The sequence below is a fragment of the Camelus dromedarius genome, chromosome 19 (genome assembly GCF_036321535.1).
Source record: "Camelus dromedarius isolate mCamDro1 chromosome 19, mCamDro1.pat, whole genome shotgun sequence".
NCBI lineage: Eukaryota > Metazoa > Chordata > Mammalia > Artiodactyla > Camelidae > Camelus > Camelus dromedarius.
In genome coordinates, this window is record NC_087454.1 from 31,332,929 (window position 1) to 31,348,541 (window position 15,613).

At 44.3% G+C, this 15,613-nt stretch overlaps 1 protein-coding gene across 4 annotated transcripts in view; it reads right to left on the bottom strand.

Moving 5' to 3' along the window:
* The window catches only part of ADGRF5 (adhesion G protein-coupled receptor F5), a 93,045-nt gene that overhangs the window by 47,249 nt on the left and 30,183 nt on the right, over positions 1-15,613 (bottom strand). For all 4 annotated transcript variants that reach the window (XM_010994315.3, XM_064476566.1, XM_010994313.3 and 1 more), the window contains exon 2: positions 3,051-3,176. In XM_010994315.3, coding sequence (XP_010992617.2) covers positions 3,051-3,152 — 102 coding nt within the window. In that variant the 5' untranslated portion in view covers positions 3,153-3,176. The remainder of the gene's footprint in view (positions 1-3,050; positions 3,177-15,613) is intronic.

Consider the following 15,613-nt stretch of genomic DNA (forward strand, 5'->3'; position numbering starts at 1 on the left):
AGGTCACTAATTCCAGGAAATGCCCCACCTGCTGGACATGACAACATTACAAATAGTCACAGTGGTGGTGGTGATGGGGGCGGTGGCCTGAACTGGGGCTAGACAACCGGTCAGGAACCAGAGGTGGCATTTCATGTGTGAAAAGAAAACCCCCAGGGAACCGGATGACAAACAAGTTGTCGCCTGATCTCACCCCTCCCCACCGGGGCCCTGTCAGTCATCTGTCTCTTTCTTGATTGGGAATCCCCTCACATCTTTGCCTCCAGTGAGGTGATTGTCTCAGCAAGGGTCCTGTTGGAATGTCCCCTCGAATAGGCATGCTAGCACAGGTTTATTTGTACCAGAATAGCAAAAATGACCACCAAATCTTATGCACCTGCTCTGTGCCTTAGCCCTGTGATGCATATATGAGACCCTTTCATCTTCACAACAAGCCAATGAGGAGAGACAATATGTTTTCTTAGGATGTAGAGGAAACAGGTTCGGGGAGATGAAGAAACGTGACTAAATTTCCAAAGCTAGCTAGTGTAAGAGCCGGGCTTTGCACTTGGGGCTAACGCCAACATTGAAAGCCTGCAGCCTTACTGCCCCAAGTTCAGTCCCTGGGGCCGGAGCAAGGGCAGCTTGTCAGAAAGGCAGCATCCAGGGCCCCACCCCAGACTTCCTGAGTTGAAATCTGCACTTTAAGAAGGTTCCCAGCTGGATTCATGTGCACACTGAGGTTTAGGACACTACATCATCGTCACACTTCAAAAGCCTGTCACCTCATATTTGCACCCCCATGTCCACAGCAGCACTACTCATAACAGCCAAGAGGTGAAGGCAACCCAAGGGCCCATTGATGGATAGATGGATAAACAAAATGTGAGATATGCATACAATGGATCATTATTCAGACTCAGGAAAGGAAGGAAATTCTGATGCATAATACAACATAGATACATTTTTAGGACAGTCTGCTAAGTGAAAGAAGCCACGGGAAGACAAACACTGCACGATTCCAGTCCCACGAGGTACTGAGAGTAGTCAAGACCACAGAGGCAGATAGTAGCATGGTGAGTTCCAGGAGTGGGGGGTGGGGGCTGGGGAGGAGGTGTTTGATGGGTACAGAGTTTCAGTTTTGCAAGGTGGTTTTGCAGCTGGCTGCAGGACAATGTGAACAGATTTAAGACTACTGAAGCATACACTTAAAAAGATGGTAAATTTCATGTGTATTTACGCCCAATTTTTTTTCAAAAGCTCAGTACCGCTTGTTGCTTTTAAAGTGGCAGAAGTGGAAGCTGAGTGGCAGCTCAGGGCTTATAAGCTGGTAAGGCAAGTTCAAGGGCACCTCTCCAATGGGGGCTTCAGCCTCTGGGCTGGATGAAGGTCTATCTTGAAGGCAGACCTGGGTGGAGGAGAGGGAAGTGGGGCCCTTTGATGGGGTTGGTGGAACTTCCAGGAAGATGAGTTCAAGTTTTCCCAGCAGCCTTGGAATGCTTATCCCCTGACCAGCCTGTGCCACCAGGAAGATGGAGGGGCTTTGTTCGGGGCCACTGCAATGAGGGCTCACCTGGCTCACTGTTGCCGCCAGGAAACCTGGGAAACTCTGGAACGCAGGTAAGGCTGGCCCCACAGCTCAGATCACCTTGTGTTCTGGCTCTCTCCCCACGCACTGGCGGTAAGTGGAGCTCCGCACTGACCGTGCAGCCCACGGGAAAAGTAATTTTTCCCTCCTCTATTTATAAGAGCAAGTTGCTGCATATGGTTTCACAGGCTGTATCTTTCATACTGGAGTTTGGAAGAAGACACACAAGTTGTGAAAGAATGAAAGAAAAAGGCAAAACCTGTGTTTCTGGGTCAAACACAGAAAGACACAGAAACAGAAAAGAGGAAGGAAGTGCAGAAAGTCATAAAACAAAATCCTGAAGGTCGCTCAAGTGTTTTAAATATGACAGCAAATGTGAAAAAACTATACACCCCAATCACAGTCGGATTAAAAACCTGCATGGTTTATAAGAGAACCAGTAAGGCAAAGGGATATATTAAAAGCTGAACAAAACATAAAGATCAGGCAAAGACAAATATAAAAACAGGGCTGACAATAGAATAGAAGACAAAGAATAGAAATTGAAAAAAGGACAAAAAGAGACATTTTGTAAAGCTAAAATCTGCCAATGAAGGGCTAACAATTGTGACAGACTGAATAAAGTAGTATTCAAATCTTTTTTTAAAAATCAGTAGAGAAAAGTACCATTACAGTAGAAGAAATAATGATCGCAGACACTGAGAAAGCTTTTTTTTTTTAAAAAAAGTGCCAGGCACTGTTCTAAGGCATCTTATAAATATTGACTGATTTAATTCTCACAGCAATCAGTAAAGCAATACTATGATTTTCATCCTCTTACAGATGAAAAAACCTGAGACACAGAGAGCCTCACATAAGTCTCATAAGATTTCATAACCAGTAACCCGCCCTGTCTCAGGTGCATGGAGTAGCCTAAGGAATGGAGAACCCACTGATACTCAGAGGGAACAAGGGGATACTTACCACCCTCTTGAGTTAAGCTAAACTCCCACGAACTTCCCAAAGACAAAACGACCTGGCTAAGTTGTCATCCAAATGCTTAGATGTTATCTGTGACCCCTTCAACAGTATCAGTCTGTGATTATAACACAGACACAAATTAACACCTTGTGAAATGTGCTCTAGTCTGATGCTCTAGACAGAATGAATCCTTTGAGAACATAGGTCCTGCTCAGTCCTTGAAATCTGCTTTGTAGTCACGGTTGTTAGTTTCACAGGGTGGAGCTTCAGGCCTCGAAGTGGCAATTTAATTAAGGAGGGAAGCCTAGGGGGTGTCCCCTGGTACCACCACTGATTCCAGAGTAAGGCAAGTTGTAGGCTAGTAGATACCTTACCTATTTATGTTCATCATCCCCTCTCACCACTTGTGACATTTTCTCAAAGGCCCTACAACTTTTTTTTAAAGCAATTTGCATCTGTGACATTCCCAGGAAATAAAAAAAAAATGTGACGGGGAAAACAGAGCAGCCACGGGTTTACTCACCGAAGGATAAACAACTGACTCTAAATTCAAGTTCAGTGCAGCTTGGGAAGAGTACATCACAATCATCACGAAGCACAAGGTGGTTCTCCTTGGAGATTTCATTTCTTCAAGTTTAAGTTGCCTTGCCTGAAATGAAAACAGGATGGTTGAGAGAGAGAGCGAGCGATTTATTGGTCAAACCTAGAAAGAACTAGCTGACCCTGTTTCAAAGGTCACACCAGGAAGGGTCTTTTTCAGTGGAGGAGAGAAAGGAAAGAACATAAGGGTACTGATTGCAGAGAACAGTCTGCTCCAGACTCGGGGGTGAGGGGTTGATGACATCAGGAAGGCAGGGGGCTGGGGAGGGCTGGGGATGGTACCTGACAACACAACCAAGGTAGCAGATGTTTGGATACCTTTCCTATAGGTGTGGAGAAGGAGCGAGAGAGAGAAGTAAAAAGAAAGGAGAAAAAGGGAGGGGGGAGCTAGAAAAAGGGAAGGAATACTCAGAAAGAAATACTGTTAACATTGTGATTCAATATCCGTACGTACATGCATAGTACATGCATGACTGGGACATTGTGCTGTACACCAGAAATTGACACATTGTAACTGATGGTACTTCAATTAAAAAAAAAAAAAAAGCAAAGAAACATTGTGAATCTGTACCCATAACCTGAACAAAAGGATTCAGAGAACAGTACTTACCTTTGCTACATGTAACACTGTCTGATATTCTCAATTCTATTCCTATCGTTCCCCGTTATTTTTTTCTTAATTCTGGTAGCAACCCATTAAATTGACTTCATGACCCGTCTTAATGAGCTAATACCCATTAGTATGAAAAACTTCAGTCTTAGTCATAAAGACATGTTACATTCTAGAGTTTTTTAGAGTGTAAAATATGGAATGCTAACATCATAACAGATCTCCTCTTATGTATTAATTTTTGATAGCTGTCTCTTTACAACGTGGGTGATAAAAACAAATTTGTTTGGGGACCAAATTGATGACTGCTGGACTGGAAAAGGAGAACTTCACATGGAATAACCCCAGCTCTCACGGGTCTGTGGAGCAGGTCAAACTACTTTGTGCAGATTTTTTTCCTTGCTGATTTCTTCATGTGCATGGCTTTTTGTGAGAAGAACACTCAACTAAGAGACAGAAGATAAGGGTTAGGATCCAGGATTACTACAAACTAATTGCATCCTTGAGTTAGTCACTTATCTTCGTTGAATCCAAGTTTCCCCATCTGTGAAATGGGGATACTTATACCTCCTTTAATTCTCTCACAGACTTTTCTGAGGCTCAGGTGTGATTCAAAGCCATGCAGAGCTCCAGGCACGCGGCTGCGAGAGCTTCACCCTGACCGCTGGTGGAATCCAGAGGGCAGCCATCAGGAAGCACTAGGGGACCTGGCCCGGATAACACACAGACACAGCCAAGACTTGCAGGCCAGGGAGGATTGTGTTTCAGTCATCAGCTGCTGCCTGCCTCCTTTTCCTCTCCCCCAGTGGAAAAGAAGGAAGCAGAAGGCCCTGGAAAACTGACCCAATTTGCAGCTCTGGCAATCAAATACATTTTTTAAATTCTGCAACTCAGTGGCTTTTGGAAAATGCTTTGCCATGTAGGTTATGGGAAGAGCTGTGTCTGCTGTAGGGAAGTCATAGCCACTCATTCCTTCTTGAAAGGCAGTAGGCTTTTGTGGGGTACTGAGCAGGCTGACTTAGCCTGGTGATAGCAACTGTTTCTGGGATGAATCGGATATTTAGAAGGCAATTGAATCTTTTTAGGCACTGATTTAGTGCACTGGCCTAGCTGGTTCCACACTGAGGCAGTGAATCAAGGTGATGAGAGTTAGTAACTGGATGGTTCATGAGCCTCCCTTGGTATGTGACAGTCAGGGAGGGACTCAGGGATTTGAGGGGTTAGAGCTAACTTCTCGTCTTCCTGTGGTTCCCAAATGTTGGCTTTTTTTGTCAGAGTTAGCAGGGGTTATCTTGGTCATGATCATGACCAAATGGTCACAACCCAAATGGCCATGCCTGGTGCTTCTGTATAACAGCCACTGGCCAATACTGTCCACTGTCCCCAACTTCCCCCAGCCTCCCTGGAGACAGTCCTTGACTTAATGGATAACTTTTTCTCTGTTGACCTACCTTATGACCACAACATTGCAATTCAATAGAAATAGAGATGCAAGAAGGACCCCCACTGTGGGCGGGGGGTGTTCTCTGGCTGCAGAAGAAGAATAATGGCTACGTTCAGTCATTAGTTACACAGCAGGTAGGGAGAGGGGGTTCTCTACCTGCAAGAAGAACCCACCACTTTGAGGGAGAAGGAACATTAAAAATATTTGACAACCAATATGGCGCAGGCCTGACGGATTAGAACAGTGATACAGCAGTCAGAGATCGGTTCAGCTTTTAGGGTTCTGGCTACGTGAGGAGAGAGCCCTAAAGACAAACTCTTCTTACCTCCATCAACAACCTCTCAGTAACCCTCCAGCTGTTCTCATCTGTGGGGAAGTTGGTGGAAGCTGTTTAACTTGGCTCGTGGGGAAAAAAAATCCAAATCCATCCAACAAAAAGCACAGAAAAGCACCCCCCTCTTCAAGGCAGCATATCTTCTGTAGGGCCCCTTGAATTGTAAGTCCCCTAGAAGCTCATATTTATTCCAAATTCCTGGAGGAAATGGCAGACAACGACTAAGAGACACAGAGACAAGTAGAGGCAGAAAGAGAAATAACATGATCTGGTGTCATTCTCAATCTCTTTCTCTTTGAAAAATACAAATCCTGGACACTGTCTCATAAAACTCACCAACCTATGCGAGCCAGCTGTGTCTTAGAAAAAGCTGGGAGATATGACCTCACGCTTAGTAGTAACCCTGTAGTGATGCTCAACTTCCTGGTGCCTCTGACTCTATTTTCCTGTCTGCGGACTTAGAAGAGATCGGGAGGGAAACCAAGCACCCTGACTTCACATGCTGGGAAGAAGCTGCCGGGATTCTCAGCATCACTGCCTCTGGAGGACAAGGGTCTGGGCCCCTTGAAGCAGTCTTTAACGACATTCTCTCAAGGAGTGATTATGCACCAGGAACATTCATCGTGAAACTGGCCTGAAACATATCAGGGAACTGTTCTCCCAAATCTTCCAAACAACTAGTGCTTCACATCAACTGATCTCCAGGAAACCACTCACCTGGACCAGCCCAGCTTTGACTGAGGGGATGGAAGGAGCAGTAAATGGGTTTAGAAGAAGCAATCTTGCAGGTTTAGAAGACTGTTCACAAAATGACCACATCTGTGAGGTCTGATGACCCAATGTGATCATCAGGTTGTGGTTCCAAGCTCTGTCTGAATAGGGCAACAGTGAGTGAGACTTATTCTGGAAATGCTGTGCTTCCTCAGCTCTGCCCTCCCGTGCTCTCTGGCCCCTCCCCCTTTGATTCTCTCTTTGGCTCCTCCTGGGGAGAAGGCAGGCAAGAGATGAACGTGAGCCCACATAGGATGGGCCTCTGCCCAGGTGCCTCTTTCCTCCCATCCAGAGCTCTGCTCCTGGCTTTGGCCCCACACACAACCCTCCCCCTAGCATCGCCTGGGTACCACCACCCTGGAAGGAAGTTCTCTGGAGTATGTGTGCTTCACCTGCTTCAGTGGCTTTTATCCCTGGATACACATCTGAACAATCAGCAGGCAAACTTCTTTTTTCCCCTTTTCATTGTTTGTTGTTTTAATATCACCCCAGACCAATTGAATTAGCATTTCTGGTAGGTGGGAGCTGGGCATCTGTTTCCACCCCAGCTGTTTCTGATGCAGAGTGGGGGTTGAAGTCTGTGGGTCCATGTGTTCAGTGTCCCATTGCTCTTTTCACGTCCCCTGCAACCTCCTGGCACTTTCCATCACCAGCCTAGAGTCCTCTCTCTGCTAAAGAAACTCCTAGGGAGAAACAGAGCGTTGACGGGGAGGCAATCAATCCATGGTGAATGAATGAATGGGTTAATGGGAGTAAGGACTCAGAGGTGATCTGCTTCACAGTTTTTGATGCAATTCAACAGCCAAGGCTGTTCTTTGAGGTTGTGTCATATATCTCACTTAACGAACGAACAAACATATACTTTCTATAGGCCTAAAATTGTGCTATGCATTCACACATTGAAATGAGTTGTGGTCCTGGCCCCTCAAAAGCTCTCAATCTCATCAGGAAGGCATGAAACATAGACTGAAAGAGAAACAAGCTTAAAAGATGCTGTTAACTAAATGCCCACTTTGTACCGGGCACAGCCCAAGTGCAACAACATGTTCACTCACTCAGTTTGCCACTCACAGCGAGCCCGTGAGGTAAACATGTTGATCCTAATTCACAGAGGAGAAAATGAAGGCTTTCAGAGAGGTTATCAGATTTACCCAAACCGCCCAGCTAGGAAGTAATAGAGTGAGATCTGCCAAGTTGGCCTGTCTCCGAAGGGGGCTGTGGCGTGAGGGGTAAGTGTGACAGGAGGAAGTTGGCCAGGGGGAGTCTGGGTGAGTTTGGGAGTGACCAGGATCACTGGCCTGACCCTGAAGGATGAGTAATGCTTTAATGTGTCACGGGGCAAGAAAAGGAAATTTCAGGCAAAGGAGAAGACTGCAAGCAGAGACAATTGAGTCTATTTAAAGGGAACAAAGCACCCAAAGGGTGATGTTTGGCTGTGCCTCGGGCCCCTTGTGGAAGTTGCCTTGAGCAGCTGGTCCCTGCCTGCTGATGGAGGCGTGGCCCGGCTCCCCAGAGGCACATCTTTCTCCTGAGCGCTCACCATCCACAAAGGAGGCAGAGCTATTTTTGCTCTGACTTGGCAAGAGGACGAATGGGATGCATTCGGGCTCACGTGATACTCTCCTTCCTATAACAGACCGTAGTGGAAAGGGCACCGGCTCTGGAGGGGAACAGGATTGTGTTTGATTCCAGCTTCACTGCTTAGTCATTGCGGGCAAGATGCCTGCCCCGCAGAGCCTCAGTTTCCTGGCGTGAGTTACGAAGACCACAATACCTGCCTTGCAGCATCGTGCTAAATATCAGAGACTATGCCTGTGAAGCCCAAAACAGCCCAGTCACAATTGTTTGGAATTTGCTAAGGGCTACGTTGTGTTCTGCATAATTATTACATCGGTTTCCAACTGCAGCACCTCAGAAGGTGAGCTTCTTTGCAGACAGGGTCTTTAAAGAGATAATTAAGTTAAAATAAGGTCCTACGGGTGGTCCCTCATCCCATATGGCCAGCGACCTTGTAAGTGGAGATGAGGACACAGACCTCCGCAGAGGAAGAATCACATGAAATCAGCAGAAGTCAGCAAAGGAAGGTGGCATCTACAAGCCAAGGAGAGGGGCCTCCCCAGACACTGACCCTGCTGACACCGTGATTCAGACCCCCGGCCTCCAGAATCGTGAGAAAATAAATATCTGTTGTTTACGTCACCCAGTCCTCACGACTTCATAATGGGATGCCTGGAAAACTAACAGAGAATTCAATAAAGATGATACATATTTTTAGTTTTCATCATTCAGAAAGTGTGGGTGTGCCCCTCTGGTTTACTGCTCAGTATTTACTGTTTATTCTGGGGATGTTTTATGAAAATTGAAAAATGGATTATTGGTGTGTCTGAATAGAGCATAAAACATACACGGTTCAAACTGGAAGATGAGTTAGAATTCATCTCTTGTTCAAGCACTTGCCCCTTCCTCCTACAAACACACACACACTTCTTAGATTTTTAGATAAGAGAACGAAGGCCTGGCAAAGCTGTGTGTCTCAATGGCAGTTAGAGGCTGAGTCAGTCAGGACTGAAGAGGTCAAGCAAGGATTCTTAAAATTCTAGATAATAGTAATGTTCTACAGTCAGGAAAGTCATTTTAGGATAGGATGGTGGATAATAATTATCAGCAATGATAACAGTGATGATGGTGACAGTGATAATGATGGTTACTATGGTGATGTGATGATGGCACTGGTGATGGTGGTGATGGTGATGATGATGGTAGACCCCTGTCATTCACTGGCTGTGTTCCAGACATGGTGCTAGGCTCTCTCCGGGGATTATGTCACTTAATCTATCAATGATCCCATGCTACCACTAAATTCGTCCTACTTTTCAGATGTGGAAATGGATGGTTAGAAAGATGAGTAATTCACCAAGGCCACACAGCTGATACATAGTAGTAGCAAAATTATAAGCTAAGCAATCTATTCCTTTAGGGAAAAGGTACCATTTGGGCTATGAGAGCTTCTCAGTAGGGGTGGGATATCAACAAGAATACATGGAAAACTTTCTCCATGTGAACACTAGATTAGGCAACTGGAGACATGAGTTTGAGCTTCACTTAGCCACTGATTAGTTGTGTGACCTGGGACAAGTCACTTCACATCTCTGAGTCTCAGTTTTCTAAACAGTAAAGAAAAGGAGTTGAAGGCACTCAGCAATTTCAAATTGGGGTGAAGGAGTTGGCCGCTGAAGGTCCCATTATTGCTCAAAGAGTCTAAGATTTCTCACAATGATTTCAAATCCACGGTAACCTCACTTGGGTTTCTGAGCCTAATCATAACTATCTCTTGCATTTATCCACCCGACCTCTGATTTCCCACACAGTTCAGGCATTCAGTGCCCCTCATGCGCACCATTGCGATGGCTTGATGCCTCCTCTCTGACCCACCATCCACATGAACACAACACTGATCTTCCGAAGCACTTTTCAAGTGTTACCTCCGTTCCTCTCCCCACCGCTTTCAGAACAAAGGCAATCACTTTCACTGACGCTCAAGGCTCTCCATGACCCGGATTTTATTTTTCAGAGCTGTCATATTTAATAAGCCTCTATCATAGTTTTGCTACTGCAGCTGGTTATTTTTTCATAATTTAAAATAAGCACGAGAGATTTTCCAGTGTTCATCCCAAAGTCAAAATATAAAAACTAATCTTTGAGACTTTATCCGGGGGGTGGGGAAGAGTAGTTATTACTGTCAAACTATTTTTCAGGGCTTGACAAAACCAAAATAATCCTGTCATTTTCTTGGTTTCTTAATCTATTTTTTCCCCTGCCCCTTAGCTTCGGGATAATGACTACATATTCAAATTCTATCCACCCTTCAATGCCTTTGCAAAGGACTGCCTCCTGGCTGGAGAATCCCTGCTATGTTCAGCTACAAATAGTCCCAACCTCCTCTGAACACCCGCACTTAATCTAGGCCCTTAGCCTTCCTCCTTGTATTATATTTATTGTTGTAAGTATTGCATGAAACACATCTGTTGATTCCCTCACTCATGGGTTCATTTCTATGTTCATTCACTGGACAAACATTTACTAAGTCCTGCTAAGTGCCAGGTTCTCTGCTAGGTACAAGGGTAATAGTAGAAAATGACAAAATGGTCCCTGACTCTATGGAGCTTAGAGTCGAAGGGAATAGATGAGCATTATTAAAGAATTAATTTTCAATTCATTGTTTAACTATGAATGTGAAAGTGATGCCAAGGAGAATCATCATAATACTAACAGTTACTGAACACTTATTACATGCCAGGTGCTGATTTGAGCACTGGATCTATTAAATTCTTTAATCTTCACAACAATCCCAACAAAATGGTCATCATAGGATTTAATTGGTATTAATTAATAGTCCAATATCAAAACTGAGCCATAGGAGGCTTCAATAACTTGCCCCAAATCACACAGCTGGTTAGTGGCAGAGCCCATCCTTCTAACCACAGTGCCAAACTGTCCAATAAAGCTTGTTCATAGAAGGACATGACCTAGTTTTGGGAATCCAAGGAAGGTGTCCCAGAGGAAGTATTTAATTGAGCTGAAATCTGAAGCATAAGTTGAAGTTAGCTAAAAATAAAAGGGGAGGTTTAAGGGAAGGGAGGAAGAGGGTTCTAGGCAGAAAGAAAATCATGTGCAAAGGCCCTGAGGCAGAAAAACACTTGACACATTCAAGGAGCTGCAAACAATCAAAGTGGCTAGAACACCAAAAGGGTGCAGGAGATGGATATAAAATGGGGCTGGTGAGGTAAGCAGGAGCCAGGGCAGGCAACCTGCCATGACAGGAGTGGATGAGACTGATTAGGAAGAGTAGAGAGGAACACCTAGGATCATGGCCTACAGAATCCCAGCACTCAAAGGTTCAGTCAAGGAAGATGATTGAGCCAAAATGTTTGGGAAGGAGAGACCAGAGAAGCAAGGACGAAATAAGGCTAGAGAAGAGTCTGGAACCAGGGAAGTCCAAGTTTCAAGAAACCAAGTGTGGTCAACTGTCTAATGGTGCTGAGGTCTGTTAAGGGGAGGCATGAGACTGCCAATGGGATTTGGAGACATGATATATTCTTAGCAAAGTGGCTAAAATTGAAATGATGGGGGAGGAATTCATATTGGGAAGAATTGTAGAGTGTGGGAGGTCAGAACTTGGAGATGAACACATAAAACTAAAGAAATTTGGTTAAAAAGTGGAGGAGAGAGAATGGAGTCTTCCCATTGGTAAACTGCTTGGTGTCCATGTTATACACAGAAGTTGATGTCATATGCAAGGCTTTCTTTTTAAGTAAGAAAGAATTGCACTCACAGGCTAGGACACTGTCAAGCGAAGTCATGTATCTTACTAACCATTGGCCAGTGTCTGACGAACTAGACAAATTATTGCATTCTTTGAAAGAAGCCAAGGATGTATCTTCCTATGCCCTGTTCCCCAGGCTCTGGGCCACATAATATATGTTCACACCACCTGAACCGTGTACTTCTGATCAAAATAGAGGCTAGGGGAGAGACTGAATATAAGTATGCACATATACAATTGTACTACTGGAGAATAATTTAAAGCAGAGTCCCTCTTTATGGCAGATGATGGATGTACCAAGTTTTAGGACTTTCATTGCAGATTTTACTAAGATGACTATTCTTTGCTCAGGGTTGCAATAAGGACAGGGTACCATCAGTCACCTCCCTCCTGAACTGCAGAAGTACAGGTTAAAAATCCTCAAGGACAACTTTAAGAATCTGCCTTCACCAATCTGTATTTTCAACTGCAGAGGTGATAAGACTTTTTTTTAAATTTATTTTTCTTTTAAACATTTTTTATTGAGTTATAGTCATTTTACAATGTTGTGAGATAAGACTTATCTTTGCTGACCTCATCTAATTAGCTGATTTATCCCTCGCCCATGCCAAACGAGAAGCTAAACATTTATTTAACACAAACACGAAACACAATACCAATTAACCAACTGCCTTGAAATTTTTTCCCCCTATTTAATTCTCCTTTGCCTTAAAACAAGGTCCTGTAGCAGCATTGTGTGAGGGTGGCTCAGTCCTATCAGATTACAGAGGAACATTTGTTTGTACACAATGGGGTCAAGCTTTCCAAAACACACAGCCCATGTGTGCGGCGTTGATAACTTTTTATCTTTCTTTCCTTTTTGTAAATCACTGCAGGATTTTAACCTTTAAGCGAGAGATTGCCATCGCCATGAAAACATTAAGTCCCAAACTCTGCTCTTATCTCATCCATCTTGCTGCTTTCATTTACCACGTGGACGGGTTTCCCTAAAACCTCGCAAAACAATGCCGGGGGTGCACGCCGATTGCCTTGGAGGTGGCCCTGGGGTTGGCGGCACGGCTGTCTAGAGCCTCAGAGGGCTTGGGCGTGGCCCCCAGCCTTAAAATTCTGTGGTTCTATGCTTTAGGAGATGAGATTCAAAATAATACTGAGTATTTTAATGACAGCGGTAGTGGACCCATCAGAGCAGCTGCTTGTCACTGCAAGAGTAGAGAACCCCAGGGGCTCTCATTGCTGGAGAGTGGGGAGGTGTGCAGGAGGTCGAGGCTGGGTGCTGGAGGCAGAGGTGGTGGAGGGCACTCTGGGCTCTCCAGGAGCTTGGGGCAGAAGTTACTTATTTACCACGTGGTTTAAACTATTCCAACATTTTAATACTTGGCAGGGCCATCTTAGCCCTCTGTGATCCCTCCTTCCCCGGCCCTCGCTCACTCCATCTCTCTGACAGCAGGCATTGGTGTCTGTGGCCAGTGACCTCACTTCTCTTGAATTTCCATTTCCCTCCCAAGGCATCTTGTTAGATTTTTAAGAACAATGTGTGTGTGCTACTTAAAGTGGAAAAATTGTTATTTTTTTCCCCCCCAAATACAATACCCTGAGAAGTCATGGCCATTCCAAGATTTCCTTAATCTGGGCAGTCTGACTTTAGTCCTCACCTTATTATGAAAAGTGTTTTATCAAGTGTGACATTCTTCACTTGTCCGTGTCTTCCCTGGTTTCTCGTAGGTCTCAGACAACATTTAACGCCTCCCCCTTTTCCTCCCCTGGGGGTCGCTCCTCACTCCAGGTTTTGCTCCTTTCCCTCCTCCTGTGATTCCATCTTCCTCATCCTGTAACATGTCCCACTGAGCCTGCCAAGCCTCTCCTGGGCCCTTGGATAATCTCTCTTGACACCCTTCCTCTTAAAGAGTTAGTCCACTTCTTTAGTTTTAATGATCAGTTTACGTGAGAATTCCTCAAACTTTATTTCATCCTTGATCTCTTTGCCAAATATTAGGAGCAGCTCTCCAACTGGACTATTTCCACCTGGGTCTAAATTCAGCTCATTGGGGACTAATGCATTTCTTGTCCTTTCCCAGACCTGCCAACTACTGGTTTCATTTTCAGTTTCCCGGGCTTACAACCCCACATATATTCCTAGACACAAAATCAAGGGCAGGAGGGGCTGCAGCAACTCAGCCAGTCACTGAGTCCTGTGAACACCTCCGCCACCTTTGTTTCCTTTTCCTTGGCCGCCATATTGGTTTGGACATTATCATCTCCAATTGCAGCATCAGCTGATTAATTTTCCTAGAATACTACTTTTCATAGATTGCTACTATATCATATTCAAATACTTCAAACATTCTCAAATGCCCAGAGAATATTTGGGCTAATTCACCTGGCGAGCATGGTCACTACCACCTAAGGTAAATTGAGCCCTGCCACATTTTTCTTCCATTAAACCTGGATACATTTGCATGGAATAGATGACTGATAAAGAAGATGTGGTAAATATATATATATATATATATACACACACACACACACTCAATGGAATACTACTCAGCCATAAAAAAAGAATAAAATACTGCCATTTGCAGGTACATGGATGGACCTGGAAACCATCATTCTAAGTGAAGTAAGCCAGAAAGAGAAAGAAAGATACTATATGATACCACTTATATGTGGCATCTTTAAAAAAAAGAAAAGGACACAAATGAACTTTTCTACAAAACAGAAGCAGACTCACAGACAGAGAACAAACTTATGGTTACCAGGTGGTAAAGGCGGTGGGAAGGGATAAATTGGGGATTTGAAAATTGCCCTTCTTGGGGAATAATGGACGTGTTCTTTAGCTGTCTTGATTGTGGTGGTGGTTTCATTGGTGTAGACATCTATCAAGATTCATCCAATTGTACATCTGAAATGTGTGTAGTTAACTATACAGGAACCAAACCACAATGAAGGTGTTAAAAATAAATAAATAAACCTGGATACAGAACAGGCAGGCTGACTTACAAGCTTTTATTATACCTTCTTTTGCAAAATGTGTCATAAATATTCATCATAAACATGGGCTGAACAGATTGCTACCTCCGAGCTTCTTCTCATACTATTCTCGGCAACTGAAACGCCTCAGTCCTCCTTTCTGAGATTTCCTCGTTATTTCAGGTCTTGCTTATTCACTTGGTAACAACGATAATTGCTATCATTTATCAAGCCCTCACTATACGCAAGGCATCAGACTAAGTGCTTTGCCCCAGGCTCATTTAATCCTTAAATCCTATATTGTTAGAACTATCAGTATCCCCAGGTTACAGATGAAGAAACTGAGACTTGGGGAAATTAAATCACACACCTCAGGTCACACAGTGAGTCTGTTGCCAAATCTGAACTCTGACCCTTTATAGCACACTGCCTCTTCTCCTGTCCTCGAGAGATACATCTTTCTTTGGAATGCCCTGCACCCCTCCCCTCAGCCACCCCTCTGGCCCTGCCATGTGGATCTTTTTTGCAGCACTCAGGTGGTTTTTGCAGCATAACACAGTCATTAGGCAAATGGACTGGTAAGTCTGACTGCCTGGGCTGGGATCCCAACTTCACTGCTTGCCAGCTTTGTGTGCCTCAGGCAACGTAACTTAAAATTGTGTGTCCTTCATCTAAAAAATAGGTATTATAATGGTACCTGAGATATAGGATTATTGGAATAACTCATTGACTTAACAATCTTTGTAAAGCACTGAACACAGTGCCTGGCACAGAACGAGGGCTCAGTAAATATTAGCTGATGATTAAATGTTACATTAATGTTATGATTAAAATTCCCAGTGCCTGTGCCTCGCCTCCGCATGAAGAGCAGAAGCTAATTAAAGGAAAGGAATCTCTGCCTTCATTTGTCCACTGCTTTCCCCATGTCTATTTGGTAGAGGCTTCCACGCCACTGGGACTTTAAAGGATTCACTTTTGTGGTTATCTTTTAGGGAACAGGTAAATTTCCAATTATTTTAACCATCATCACTAGAATC